General features: G+C 37.8%; 2 protein-coding genes across 7 annotated transcripts in view; one reads left to right on the top strand and one right to left on the bottom strand.

The window, feature by feature from the left end:
* The window catches only part of btaf1 (BTAF1 RNA polymerase II, B-TFIID transcription factor-associated), a 33,468-nt gene extending 25,882 nt beyond the window's left edge, over window positions 1-7,586 (top strand). The window contains exons 27-38 of the mRNA XM_056248227.1: window positions 151-272; window positions 365-532; window positions 631-708; window positions 802-931; window positions 1,351-1,492; window positions 1,602-1,732; window positions 2,037-2,162; window positions 2,245-2,397; window positions 4,686-4,897; window positions 4,988-5,147; window positions 6,503-6,673; window positions 6,797-7,586. Of these exons, the coding sequence (XP_056104202.1) occupies window positions 151-272; window positions 365-532; window positions 631-708; window positions 802-931; window positions 1,351-1,492; window positions 1,602-1,732; window positions 2,037-2,162; window positions 2,245-2,397; window positions 4,686-4,897; window positions 4,988-5,147; window positions 6,503-6,673; window positions 6,797-6,943 (1,740 nt within the window). The 3' untranslated portion in view covers window positions 6,944-7,586. The remainder of the gene's footprint in view (window positions 1-150; window positions 273-364; window positions 533-630; window positions 709-801; window positions 932-1,350; window positions 1,493-1,601; window positions 1,733-2,036; window positions 2,163-2,244; window positions 2,398-4,685; window positions 4,898-4,987; window positions 5,148-6,502; window positions 6,674-6,796) is intronic.
* A 5,629-nt stretch (window positions 7,587-13,215) lies between these two features.
* The window catches only part of cpeb3 (cytoplasmic polyadenylation element binding protein 3), a 35,939-nt gene continuing 34,129 nt past the window's right edge, over window positions 13,216-15,025 (bottom strand). For all 6 annotated transcript variants that reach the window (XM_056248220.1, XM_056248221.1, XM_056248222.1 and 3 more), the window contains one exon: window positions 13,216-13,482. In XM_056248220.1, coding sequence (XP_056104195.1) covers window positions 13,255-13,482 — 228 coding nt within the window. In that variant the 3' untranslated portion in view covers window positions 13,216-13,254. The remainder of the gene's footprint in view (window positions 13,483-15,025) is intronic.

Raw genomic sequence — 15,025 nt, 5'->3', positions numbered from 1 at the left:
TGAAATTTTTATTTTTTTTGGCAAATCCTTCTGAGAATGGAAATGCATAACTTGAATATAAAAGAAGTTTGACTGCATTTATCGCTGGTAATTTAAATCTTTGTTTTTTTTAAGTAAGTTTCATTAAAGAATTTCTATTCTCTTTTGTAGGATGGTGTCAACTGGCTGGCATTTTTAAACAAGTACAAGCTTCACGGGATCTTGTGTGATGATATGGGTCTGGGTAAAACCTTGCAGTCCATCTGTATTCTGGCTGGGGATCATTTCCTCAGGTACACTCCAAATCAACTTCATCCTTCATAGTGCAGCATAATAGGTTAAAAAGCAAGACTTCATTTGCCGAATAATACTGTTGTGTGTTTAGGGCTCAGGAGTTCACCAGGACAAAGGCTCCTGACTGTTGCCATTTGCCCTCCATAGTGGTGTGTCCCCCCACCCTGACAGGCCACTGGGTGGATGAGGTTGGGAAGTTTTGCTCTAAAGAGTATCTGAATCCTCTGCACTATACTGGCCCCCCCACTGAAAGAGCACGGTACGAACATAAGAAACTGTTTGTTAAACAAATATTGACACGTCATACAGTTTAAAAAAAGGAATAGGAAATGCATGTATGATTTTCATTGTATGCAGGTTGCAGCACCAGGTGAAGAAACACAATCTCATTGTTGCCTCGTATGATGTCGTTAGGAATGACATTGACTTTTTCAGGTAACAACTTGACATTTACTTGTTTATCATTCACAGACTTCATATACAGTGGGGGTAAAGCTTTAATGATTATATGCTGTTTCTCCCATACAGGGATATTAAATTCAATTACTGCATCCTTGACGAGGGTCACGTCATTAAGAATGGAAAGACCAAACTCTCCAAAGCGATCAAGCAGTTATCTGCCAACTACAGGATAATTCTCTCAGGAACGCCCATTCAGGTGAGATCTCAGCTCTTAAGTGCCATCTATACACTACTGTTCAAAAGGTTGCTTTCAAAATATCTCTAATGCTTACCAAGGCTGTATTTATTTGATCAAAAATACAATAAACACCGTAATATGAAATATTATTAATTTACAATGACTGTTTTCTATTTTATTATTTCAAAATGTAATGTGTTCCTGTGATGCAAAGCTGAATTTTGAAGAACAGCATTTATTTGAAATAGAAATCTTTTTTTAACATCTATAAATGTCTTTACTGTTCAGAAATTTGGAATAGTACAATTAAAAAAATAAATTGGTACTTTAATTCAATAATGTACCTTTCATATTTTGCCAACATGTCGAATTTTGACGTGGAAACATTCTGAAGCTTGATTTTGACAAACTGTCCTTCTGTTTTTTTTGGTCTATAGAACAATGTTCTGGAGTTGTGGTCTCTCTTTGACTTCCTGATGCCAGGCTTTCTTGGTACTGAACGTCAGTTTGCTGCCCGCTATGGGAAGCCCATCCTTGCCAGTCGAGATGCTAAAAGTTCCTCACGTGAGCAGGAAGCAGGTGTGATTTATCACTACATAAATAGTTTTTTTTTTTAAATGCATTTCTTAAAGCCATTTTTATAATGTTATCTTTTTAGTCTAAAATAACCTGTTTGTGTGTTTTTCAGGTGTGCTGGCAATGGAAGCACTCCATAGACAGGTTCTGCCCTTCCTCCTGAGGAGAATGAAGGATGATGTGCTTCAAGATCTGCCACCCAAGATCATACAAGATTACTACTGCAACCTCAGTCCTCTACAGGTACAAAACACACACAGGATGTGGTTAATCTTGCTGTAATCCGGATTTCATTAAGTCATTTGAGTGTGTCAGAGGGGATAGCTGTACTGCAGCGCTACTAAAAGTTAAAGTGCACTTTGCACAATAAATTTTTTTTTGCAAACCAGTTCTTGCTCTGAAACAATCTGTATTGTAAAAAGCGCTATATAAATAAAGGTGACTTGACTTCAGTTAATCTGAAATAAGGAATTTATTTAATAAATGAATAAATAGCGGTAATAAAATTGATGACATCGCTCTTGTTTTCTCACCTTTGCTTACTCAGGTTCAACTGTATGAGGACTTTGCAAAGTCCCGGGCAAAGGTGGACGTGGATGATGTAATCTCAACTACGTCTACACAAGAGGAAGAAGAGAAACCCAAACTAAAGGCCACCGGACATGTCTTCCAGGTTGATCTCAGGAAGTCATATAAGAGGAAGAATATCCTCCTTGGTCTAACAGTCTGTAATGTTGGTGTGTTGGTGTTTTCAGGCTCTGCAGTATCTGAGGAAGCTGTGTAATCACCCGGCACTGGTGCTGACCCCTCAACACCCAGAGTACAAACACATCACAGAACAGCTGAGCAGCCAACACTCCAACCTCAGAGACATTCAGCACGCCCCCAAACTCTCAGCCCTCAAACAGGTGCCGTCCACACATCTGCACCACCAAAACAGCTAATATTAGTGGTTCTTAAATCATCCATATCCGTTTGTCATATGAATATATATATTTTAATCATCACTATCAGTATTCAACACTTTGAATATTGCACATGAAGATTTACCTTCATGTGCAAACACTACTTTATCTACATTAACAGTAACTGCAGGCAATTTAAATTACACACACCTTGCAAGCCCGATTGAGACGCCGCCGCCACTCAGCCTTTCATGTTGGCCTCTCACAGCATGAGCACGCACATGTCTTTTACATCATTGAAGAGCGATCAGTTCAGCTCTCTACACAGTCCGTGTGCTGCACTGCTCTCACAACGTCTTTGATCCAACATTGTTAACAAACATTTAGAAAACTTTTTTTGAAATTTGTGAATCGATTTGAATCGGTAGAAGATAGAAATGCAATTCATACTTTTATTTAGAGATGTTCCGATACCCTTTTCCCCTTCCCGATTCCGATACCTGGACTCAGGGTATCGGCCGATACCGAGTACTGATCCGATACCTGGGTGTATCCTACCCTATTAGAGGTCTGCACGGGCTTTAAACTGAAGCCCGCACCCGGCCCGTACCCGCGATCATTTAACCCGACCCGACAATTACATTTACATATTAAGCCCGAACCCGAGGTCCATTCTGTTTCTCACAGCAATACCATTTTTGCAATATGCTATGTTGTATTTAATGATTGCTTGACATATTAAACAAATACATGTAGGCGCAGCGGCCCTATCAGCAGGCAGCACAGCAGTAAGAGAAAAAACTTACCAAGTAATTTTTTGCTTTATCAGACTCATGGTTTGCTTGTTGTCGTCGGCTGTCTGTATTGTGACTGAAATAGCGCGCGAGAGCGGTAGCACATGCGCAAAACAGTTTTGTGATATAAATGATATGATAAAATAAAACCAATAATTAAAAAAAATATATTTATATATCATTATATTTGAGAGAGAGAGCCTGTATGCACATATTGCACATCTGCGCACGTAGCCTATACTTTCTCTCTCTCGCGTGCCGGTCACCACAACACAGCAAGCAGGCAAAGCACACGGCACGCAAACTATATATAGCCTATTTAGTTTTTCTTAGTTAAACCCGACCCGAACCCGACCCGAAACCCGCACATTTTTCGGGACCCGTCGGGCTCGGGTCGGGTAGCAGACCTCTAGTATCTATACAGCTGCAATTCATACTAGCCCTGTATGAATTTATAGAATTATTTTATGGTGTGCTTCAGACTTATCCCTTAATAAAACATGAACAAGTACATAGTGAACTAGAGTATTTTAATTATCTGACATTTCACAGCAATATATTATTTATTTTTCTTGAGTGAAAAATAACTTAAAATGCACCCACACATCTAATACTTTAAAACTGAAAAAGGTATTTTAGATTTACAATAACTATATAAAAAAGTGCAACAAATAAATCTAGGAATCTAAAAAATGATATATGAATAATATAAGAAAATAACCTCTTTATGACTTAAAGTCCAGAAACAATTTTGTTAAATACACGGCATTTCAATTTTGACAGCAGCTGGTCATCCAGAACAATAAACTCGATCATTTTGTCGGTTATATTTATCGCTCGTTGGCTGTCTTTTGAAAACTGTTCTCTTCTTTTGAATGAAGCTTCCAGAGATCGATGATTCTGGCGCGGCTCATCCTTCTCTGCCCTTGCCATCGTGTTCTGCGGGTCGGGGTGACGCGTCTTCAAATGCTTTATTAAGTGTTGAAGCTGCTAATCTTGGCCACCGTATGGAAATATGAAATTGCAGTATGGCATATGAGACATGTCGCCGGTTTACTGGCTGGTTGGTCCAGTCAGAGAATGTCCAGTCTTAAATACTGCCAAACAGCAGACATACTGCTAGCGCGCGCTTTGTTCTTCGCTTCTTCTTCAGCACAACTTCCTGTGTTGACACAAGCAACCACTGTTTAGAGCAGCGAAGAAGAATTGATCTCCGATTTGCAGCGTTAAGCAAAGCTAGCGTGCATAACTAGTTATTGTTTAAGAAAAGGGTATCAGATGGGTAGAAGTACTCGCCGATACCGATGCCAGAATTTGAATCGGAACAACTCTACTTTTATTTGAGTATAAAAATATATACTCTATAAAAATATATAATATAATATATAAATATATACCCCCCCCCCATTTTCATCGTCATCAATAAATGCCATTAGTGTATAGTACAAACAAAATGCAGTACTAGCAGGATGTATTTATTTTTGTGTTGTGTTGTAGCTGCTGTTGGACTGTGGACTGGGTTCATCTGGAGCGTCTGATGGCTGCACCGAGGCTGTGGTGGCCCAGCACCGCGTTCTGATCTTCTGCCAACTGAAGAGCATGCTGGACATCGTGGAGCAGGACCTGCTCAAAACACAGCTGCCCACCATCTCCTACCTCAGGCTGGACGGAGGCGTTCAGGCCGGCCTCAGACACTCCATTGTCTCCAGGTGAGACGGCCACACAAACTACCCTGGAAATATTTAACCTCGAAGGCAGTTCCATTTGGGTCACTGTATGTGGTCCTTCTCCTTCTACAGGTTCAACAATGACCCGTCCATTGATGTTCTGCTGCTCACTACCCATGTGGGTGGACTGGGATTGAATCTGACCGGGGCAGATACTGTGGTGTTTGTGGAGCACGACTGGAACCCCATGAGAGACTTGCAGGCCATGGACCGAGCTCACAGAATAGGACAGGTACGGAAGGGTTACTGTTTTTGTTAAACCACATCGGTATTTATTGATGGACTAAAATTTCGGAATACAAAACCATTCGGTCGAAAATTAGGGATGCAGCGATTTGATGTTTTTTAAAAACTTTTTTTTTTTAAGCAAATAGGCAGATATCAGGATTTTTTGTGTGTTTTTTTTAGCACATTTATTTGTTTATTTGCTCCTATTTCAAGCCAAACTGGCCTAAATTTTTTTTTTAACCATTTGAAATGAGGCAACTGCAGAATTTGAATCATGTTTCAAGTAAAGATGTTACACACATGTAGGATGATCAGTTGTTTTTAAAGTCCCACTCCGATCATATTTTGAGCTATTTGTAAACATTCCCAGTGGTCTTTAAATTATGATTATGCCATTTTTAGCCAAACTCACAAAACCTGTGCCGTTTTCTGGGACTTTGCTTCAGCAGAAGGCAGTAGCTCATTAGCAATTCGCCTCTGCGTTGTGGGCGGAGCCGTTGGCACGGAGATGACCCTCCCCCTCCCCGTTGCTGAGAGCTCTGTCTCTCCCGCTAGCTTACACCCCCAACCTGTCATTACCGGTGCAACAAAAATTGAGAGCAATATTGGAGCTATCCAGCCGTACAGTGCGTTTTCGTTTTAAAACGCATAACTTTTGCAACGATTATGCGCTCCTGCCGTCCACATTACTGACCCTCGGCCTCGAAAACGGAGACTGACCCCTTCAGTCGAGTCCGATGCAAGACACGCAAGTGACGCAACCCATAGCAACGAGTCATGGCAACGACAGCTCAAACCGACAGAAACATACAAGTAAACGTGAATTTTGTCACATTGTCATGTTAATTATAATCAAATGGATTTTGTTTTATTGAAAACAATATTATCATTGATATTTGTTTGAGAGGGGCACTTTCGATTAATTTTAACAAGCTTGTGGCCCCGCCCAGTGGAGTTACTACGTCACAACTCCAGTCTATTTTAAACGGCATTTTAGCGTCTGCTACTGATTCACAGCCATTTGAATGTAGAAATACTCAGAAATACAACTTTGAGCTTATTTTTCTCAAGATATGTCCTCTAACATAAGAAAAATGCCACAAGAACATGTTAACACCTAGAAAAACATTATTTTCATCGGAGTGGGTCTTTAATTTAAATGAGCATTTTCGCCTGTTTTGATCTGGAGATTTTGTTTGTAATAGTGCCCCCTACCATATAACAGTGAAAACACGCTGGAAAATTCCGTCAATGGCAGGAAAAGTCAAAGAAATTTGATTAAATTAAGTTTTTGGTGTTTTGGTAAAAGAATGTGAACGGCCCCTTTGCATCCATAAACCGATTGCGTGTTTGTTTCAGAAACGTGTGGTGAATGTGTATCGTCTCATCACTCGAGGCACGCTGGAGGAAAAGATCATGGGTCTGCAGAAATTTAAGATGACCATCGCGAATACAGTCATCAGCCAAGAGAACGCCAGTCTGCAGAGTATGGGCACAGAACAGCTGCTCAACCTCTTCACACTGGACAAGGTCAGTGCTTCCAGAGAAAACACCTTCCCATGAAGCAATGCTGCCCTAAATGCTAGTTATTCCACATCTGCACAAACATTAACAATGACAGATTCATACTGATGCTTTTGTGTTGATGTTCAGGATGAAGCAGTGAAGAGCGAGGCGGGTGCATCGTCCTCTGGTAAAACCAGCATGAAGTCTGTTCTGGATGGACTGGGCGACCTGTGGGACCAGCAGCTCTATGAGAATGAATACGACCTGGACAGCTTCATACACTCCCTCAAATGAGCCCAGTTCAACTTGCACAACAAAACCCAAGTCTTCTGATTGATGGGACAACGGAGAGACGTGCACAAGCACTGTAGCTATCAGCCTTAAACACTCCAGTCTAATGCTCGTCACAGTCTTACAGCTCTTCCTGAAGGTTCTTACAATTCGCTCAAGATTTGACATCTAAAACTGTCCGTTTTTAATGCGGCACTGGAGGAAGTCTTAAAGCTAATATCTTACAAAGCTGAGTGTTGTACGAATGACAATATTTGAACCTCAGGATTTCCAGAAGGCACTATCAGTATCCATGATGACAGTATTCCAGAACTGAATGAAGAGAGATGGTGAGACGAGGACTGGACGCACTGAAACGCTTCCACCATCGTGCAGAATGACTGTTGTGGTTCATCCAGGCCACTAGGAGGCGCTTGACTAACTTCTGTAGGGTAATGAAGGGCTTGTAGCTTCTGCTCCATCAGAAATGTCTAACATGCACTGACTGAGATCTTTAGGTACAGCTAGAAGAGCAGCAGGGCATCGGCCTCGGAAACATTGTAGAGTTTTAAAAGGAAAAAGAATAGAACTGTAAATATTTCTGTTATTTGCCTTTTTTGGGTAAGCTGGTAGAATTTTAATAAATTCTAATGAGCTCTCTTTAAAATGTCTTGTCTGTGTCTGTTTACATTTATGAGCAATGTGTGAATAAACACTTATACTTCATTATATCTGGTGGTTTAGCTATGTTGTACAGAGTAGACGGGTGCATGTATAATCATTTTTTATTTAAGGCTTAAAATGGCAACACATCAATCTGGTAACAATTTATATTTATATATATATATATATATATATATATATATAAATCTTTCTCTTATTATTTTTCGATAACTTTAAAATACTGTCCACTAAATTGTAAAAAGGAAAAATGCTAGTTTTCTAATACAACAAAAAGTAGGGGGTGTAAAGACGCTAGCCATTATTAGATTTTTTTTTTTTTTTTTTGTGGAAAAACTTGACCTATATTAAATGGTAAAGTGATGTTTATTGTATAAGTATTTTTTAGTTTATATGCCAGGCAGAGGCACAAATGGCACCTGTTCTGTAGAACATTACGGTCTTAAGTGCATAATTCACAGCTTCTGAAGAACATCAGTGGTGAAAAGTGTCAGGGAAAAGATTTTGGCCTGGGTCAAAATGTATTATTTTGGATAACATCTGCAACTGGTGGTTGGTTTGTATGGTTGCATTTCAGCGGTGAATATGAGAATGAGACTGCAAGAGAAAGATGACAGCGTTTCACAGTGTCCATACAATTACATTTAATAAGATTTGCAGTTTAGTACAGAAAAGGGAAAAATCATGAAGGTGGGAAAGCTAGTAAGCATTAGCAGCACTGCGTTTATTTTATCCCACACAAAAAAAACTTTAATCACAGTTTTACTGCAAAGTTAGACAAGCAGAGGTCCAAGTTAACAATCTCAATTCCAGACGTGAAATATGAAATTAGAAGTTAAACTGCAATAGGAAAAAGTAGTTTTTTTAAACACTTTTTCTTTTTTAAATAAAACGACACATGGAGCTAAACGTGTGGTAGAAGAGAAAAATAAGCCAAAATGACCTGATATTACAGAGATTTTTGTGAAACTCACTAAATACAGTTCGTCTTATGACTACAGCACAGCTTATAATGGGTTTCAATGATTGCAATATAGAAAAATCTTAAGACATGGATGCTTTGAATGAAAACGAGGAAATACCGTCTCTACACTGGACGCGACCGTTGCTAATCCATTATTGTCAGAAGTATCGCGAGCGCCTGAAGTACGTCAGAAACAACGTGGGATTTGTCGAGTCGCTCCGCATCCAGTCAGTGTAGAAAGCATCACTATTATAATGGGTTCTGTCTGCTTTTGTCGCGTCTGGTGTAGACACGGTGAGTCTTAAGTTAGTTTAAAGTGACAAGTCAACTACTCTACTACTCTCTGCTCATAAATAAAATGAATTCTGGGAAACATGTCAATTAAACGCACACATGCTGTGTTCTGACAGTGAATGTGGTGGAGCTACAGAGCTTCATATCAGAGCTCATTATTTCATCTGGTTTTGACTGGGTTTCACCACAACCACCTCACATTTGCTCCATTCTGCCATTGTTTTTTATTGCCCATTCATTGTTACATTTCAATCACATATATTACCATCCATGATTGTGTACATTTTTGTGTGCAATTTTTTTTGTCCCCATCACACTATTGTAAGCAACAGAACTGACAAGCTTTACATTTAAAAAAAAAAAAAAATTCTAGACATTTTAGCAACAATATTACAATTTTTTTAGCTTAAAAAAGAAATAAAAGAATTAGCGCCATAAAATTAATTTATTCCAAGTAAAAATACAAAATAATAATGACATTGACCAGACATGAAAGTCTCTCCCAGAAATAGCTAACATTAATGGTTGAGGAATTAGTGTAACGAAAACACAAATAAAAAATGATGAAAAATATGTAAATGTGTTTTAATTCTAGTCTCTATTTTTCTTTCTTTTTTTGCAAAAAATCTCTAAAAAATAATGAAAAAATTTCTCCGTACAAAGGCTACATAACTACTGGAAGGTACTAGCATGTCGAGTAAATACACAGTAGAAAATGATTTTAGTGAATCACAATGCTTGCAATGAAAATAAATCTGCAATAAAGATATATGCCTCTTTTTCAGTTCTTTTTTTTATCTTTTTTTTTTACAAACAGTACAAACAGTATTGCACATTACAACAAAGAATCGAGGTTCTCAGCCTTTAAAAAAGGGACTAATTCAAGTCTTGGGTGAGTAGAAGGCTTTCCATCGAGTTGAAACGTTTCATATCTTTCCAGCTTTCCAAAATGAACATGGTTTTCTCGCCATCTTGCCAAAAACCATAATAAAAATGTTGTTTTCCCTAAATTATATAAGTTGCATGTGCGCTTTACAAAACAAAGGGGAACACGTCATTTCACGAAACATAAAAAAATAATGAACAGAAGATTTCACAACTCTGGTCAGCATAGTAAAGGACTGTTTGTAAATATATAAAAACGTAAGTAGTATGTTCAGTTGACTTTATAAGCACCTGACGGCCGGTTGACCCTATAGAATATATATATTTAAATCAAATATATATATATATTATACTATTAATAAGATCAGATGTTTGTGGAACACTGTGATGTTGCGTCTGTACTTCAGCTTCCTACAGTATTCAAATAATACAGCTCTAACTCCTTCAGTTGTTTTTGATTTTAATTTTTTTCAAAAAATAAAATTAAAAGCAAATAAGCATGACAAAAATAAAATTAAGCATCTGTTAAATCATTTTTTTTCTCTAGCAGAATTAAATTAATATATATATATATAGTCTTTATTTGAATAAACTTACTTAGAAAATATCAATCTCTCTCCTATAATATTTCAAAATTGAGGTATTGCAAAAGATTACGTCAGTCAGAAAGCACACATATTTTTCTATTAAAAAAGTAACGAAAAAAAACCCAACAACAACGCTGACTGTTCAACCATCCAGATACAAAGAGTAGTGCATAACAAATATTATCTACTACAGAGAAGGAACAAACATAGAAAAATCTGGGCAAGGGAAAGAAATATCACAAAGACACCCAGAATTCACCATCATCAGGATCAAGGTTACCCACAATCCTCTTTTTCTCAATCGGTACAAAAGCAGTGTTCGCATACGTCGTTTTTTTTTTTTTCAGACCAACGAACTAAACGTGCCGCCCTAAAGCAGACAGTTTTTTTTTACTCTCAGATAAGCAGCCAAGACGCATTTCTTGCGTTGCGCTCCTCTCCACCCTCTCTACCTTTCTGAATTTAGTTTAAAAATGTCCACCGTCGACATTAGCAGGTCATGATTCTACTTCAAGCTTCGCAGGATAATCTGGATATAAATGCAGCGGTCACTCAAGGTTATTCCGCCCGCCGTATCTCAAAGTTAGGTTCAGAGCCAGTGTTCGCTTATTCTCCCAGAGTCACCGGTCGGACACAGTATTGTGAAACGTTGGCGTGTAACGTAGTGTTATTGGTCATTTTGAGCCGGACTCTTTGGTTCTGACGGGACGCGTGTCGAGGGCTAACAACTAGCAGAAGTGTGCGAAAGAAGGGACCGTATGTTTACATACGCTAGTTTCACAGGACGTTCCATGTCAGACATCAATAACAGTTAAAGCGAATCACAGTTCTAGGCGTCTTCTAACTGAACTACATAGTGTATAAAAATTGCACAATTCTATGAACAACCACTGCAAAAAAAATGCTTCACCTGTTGAAGACATTTTGCTAGAAGATTTTCTACATCTAACTGGTTTGAAACACCACTGCGGTCCTGTATGGAGCCCCTATAGGGACATGGTGATGGTAAAGCAATGAGATGGGAGGAAAAAGTATATTTCAGTGCTTTTGTGTTCGCTCGCAAAACTTTAGTGCAAACGTTTTGCGAGAGAACAAACATTTTGAGCAGACGCAAATGTTGCGCAAGCGAACGCTAATGTTTTTTGAGCAAGCGCAAATGTTTTGCGTCCGAATACTAATGTTTTTTGAGCAAACGCAAATGTTTTGCGATAGAACAAACATTTTAAGAAGACACAAATGTTTCGCAAGCGAACGCTAATGTTTTTTGAGCAAACGCAAATGTTTTGCGAGCAAATGCTAATGTTTTTTGAGCAAACGTAAAAATGTTTCGCGATAGAACAAACATTTTAAGAAGACGCAAATGTTTCGCAAGCGAACGCTAATGTTTTTTGAGCAAACGCAAATGTTTTGCGTCCGAATGCTAATGTTTTTTGAACAAACGCAAATGTTTTGCGATAGAACAAACATTTTAAGAAGACGCAAATGTTTCGCAAGCGAACGCTAATGTTTTTTGAGCAAACGCAAATGTTTTGCGAGCAAATGCTAATGTTTTTTGAGCAAATGCAAATGTTTTGCGATAGAACAAACATTAAGAGGGTGCAAATGTTTCGCAAGCTAACGCTAATGTTTTTTGAACAAACGCAAATGTTTTGAGGGCAAACAAAAAGTGTCTTGAGCAGACGCAAATGTTTTGTGAGCGAATGCAAATGTTTTAAGTGAACACTAATGTTTTCCGAATTAATGTAAATGTTTTCAAGCAAAGCAAATGTTTTGTGAGCAAATGTAAATGTTTTTTGAACAAACCCAAATGTTTCGCAAGTTAACGTAAATGTTTTGTGAGTGAAAGCTAATGTTTTTCAAGCAAACGTAAATGTTTTGTGAGCGAACGAAAATGTTTTTCAAACAACTGCAAATGTTTTGCAAATGAACGTAATACTTTTGTGAGAGAATGCAATGTTTTTTGAGGGAGACACAATACTTTTCTGAGGGAACAAATTTTTTGCAAGCAGACGCAAATGCATCGAGACATAATTTTCCCTCCCATCTTATATTTTTCCCATCACCACGTGCCCTGAAGAGCTCCGCAGCACGCTCATCTGGCCGGTCTTGTGGGGAAATGAAAGTGATGCCCGATTCTACAGCATGCATCGCAGATTCGTTTACATGCAGTTTCGGTGCAGACCCCTCGGAGCGCTCGTTCGCCTGAATAAAGTATGATGGTATGGGTTCATACCACAGATTTAGCAGCAAAGCTATTGCAGCATTACATGTTGATAATACCAAAAAACTCGTAAAAAAAATGTAAGCCTAAAAAGTCGGAGCGAACAGAAAGAGATGCATGCATGAGGTATTACTATTCATTTCAACATGGAGAGCAAATGGCTGTTTACTTTAATAACTTGGGTGTTTTTTAACAGCTCACCCGACATGATTTGCTTAATGAATTCAATTTTACCTTTGGTAACTTTTTTTTTTGTCATCATCTAAAGGAGAATTTCCTATCACTCTTTTATCACAATAAGTGCATGCTCCTTTAAAAAGTCTGACACCCAAAATGTATTATCTATGTGTATATAGATAAATAATATAAAATAAAAATATATCCTTTTTGTAAATGTATATATTATATACTGTATATATAGTCTCACACTGCCTAATGTTACCTATATGGAGGACTAAACCGATCAAACGAGAGAATTAAAGCACAACATCCTGATAAGCGTTAACATCGACTGTTTGTGCCAAAGTGCAACGTTTGAGCGCGCAGACTCACAATTCATATTTTCCTAAATGTTCGTAAGCAGAGAATATACTTGACAGAGATATCATGATATTTGTTTTGTAAAAGGGGAGATCCGTGAGTGGTTACTGGTAATGGTGCTGGAGGTGTTTGTTGGGTGGAGAGGGTGATGTGCCGCTCGTCATCAGCTCCAGCGGAAGGACACGTGCCGAGGTCGGTCTCCACCTTCCTTCACCAGCGGTTTGTGGAACTCACGGCCGGCGCGCGAGTGGATGCTCGCCCAGCAGTACTCGCAGTAATACTGCAGACAGGTGACGTTGGCACAGAAAAAAGGGGCGAATTTTCCTCCGCAGCGAGCGCCCTGACATTCATCACACATCTGATCGTCCAGCACGTACGGTTTCACCTCCACCTGCAGACACGGCCAGAAAGAGCACTTATAGACAGCTTCATTCAAAGCTACATCCTGCTCTGTTTTATGTGTCTGAAATAATGAAGATCCACCTGGGTTATTAAAGTCAGCTAAATATTTAAACCATAAAAATAATAAATACATTACATGGGGAACAGGACTGTAAAATAAAGTGCTACCCAAAAATGTTAGAGTAATTGTAATAACTGGGTAATAACTAGGTACTAACCCTGAACCTACCCCTAAACCTAACCTTAACCCATATAGTTACCTTATATTACCCAGTAAGTGCATGTAAGTACACATACTGTAAAATAAAGTGCAACCCATTTTTGTTACTTAAAATTGAAACAAACACACATGTGCGAACAGAAAGCCACTTCTTACAGGGCTTGAATTTACAAAAACACACAAAATGATGCCAAAATGCCCGTTTTGTCGAGTATTTAGTATTTATTATTAAATGAGTAAAATGAAGTCCTAAATTAAGAGTTGTGATAAAATGGGATGTGCGTAAAAACCCCGTAATATGTGGGAGGTCTGACGCTGAATGGCTATAATGAATGGCTAAACCTGAGAACAAAATATTAGTTTAAAATATGAAATTATTACAATATAAAATATATATTAAAAACTTTAATGTTAGGTGCAATTAATTAATTGCAATTAATTACAGACCAATGTGTGATTAATTAGTTGTTTTATTATGTGTAATTAATTGGTTAATTCGTTTTTTAATTGATTGACAGCACTACTTGAAATACATTAAATGTTAACTGAAATAAAATAAAAAATATTAAAACTGTGTATTTTAAAGAAACCTTATAAACTAAAAAGGAAACATCTCTCATTTTCGTTGTTTAACTTGATGTACTAAAATAACTAAAACAAACAAAAATAAAATATACTAATAAAAACTATATAGACATTAAAAAACAAAACAAAATGACACACAACAAAACTACTAAAATGTTAACAAATTAAAATTAAAATGGAAAACCTTTAAAAATAAAAATGTATTCAAACTATGAATAAAAACTATAATAGTATATCAATGATACTAAAATAACACTGGGAACCACATACAAATGAATTTCAATTTTAAAATGTATTTAAATAGAAAATGTATATAATATATATACTTTTTTCTTTTCTTTTTTTTTTTTTTTAAATACCAATCCCAGATTTTTATATACAGTTTGGGATCGGTAGGTAAATTCACATTTACACTAACAGCACAAAATAAACTAAAAAAATTTGATTATGTGACATAGTGATGGAAGGGGTGATTCTGGGGAGCATACAGTTTTAGTCCAGTGACCATCAGCTATTTACTTCTGAATAACATTCCCAAACCAGTCCAGTAACTCCAGTGTGTACATATGCGTGCAGGAATAGCATGGATCTATAATTAACAAAGGCCACGTCTGAGACTTCAAATGTCTGTCAGGCCTCCAGAAGCCCATGGTCATGTTGATTACACACAGTCTGCTCTGGGGTAAACACAGTCTGTATGGAAACAGCCTACAGGAAAACCACGCTA

The sequence above is a fragment of the Rhinichthys klamathensis genome, unplaced genomic scaffold (genome assembly GCF_029890125.1).
Source record: "Rhinichthys klamathensis goyatoka isolate OS25496 unplaced genomic scaffold, OSU_Roscu_1.1 h1tg000053l_1, whole genome shotgun sequence".
NCBI lineage: Eukaryota > Metazoa > Chordata > Actinopteri > Cypriniformes > Leuciscidae > Rhinichthys > Rhinichthys klamathensis.
The sequence above is the reverse complement of the archived record's forward strand: the minus strand, read 5'-3'. Positions and strand labels throughout refer to the sequence as shown.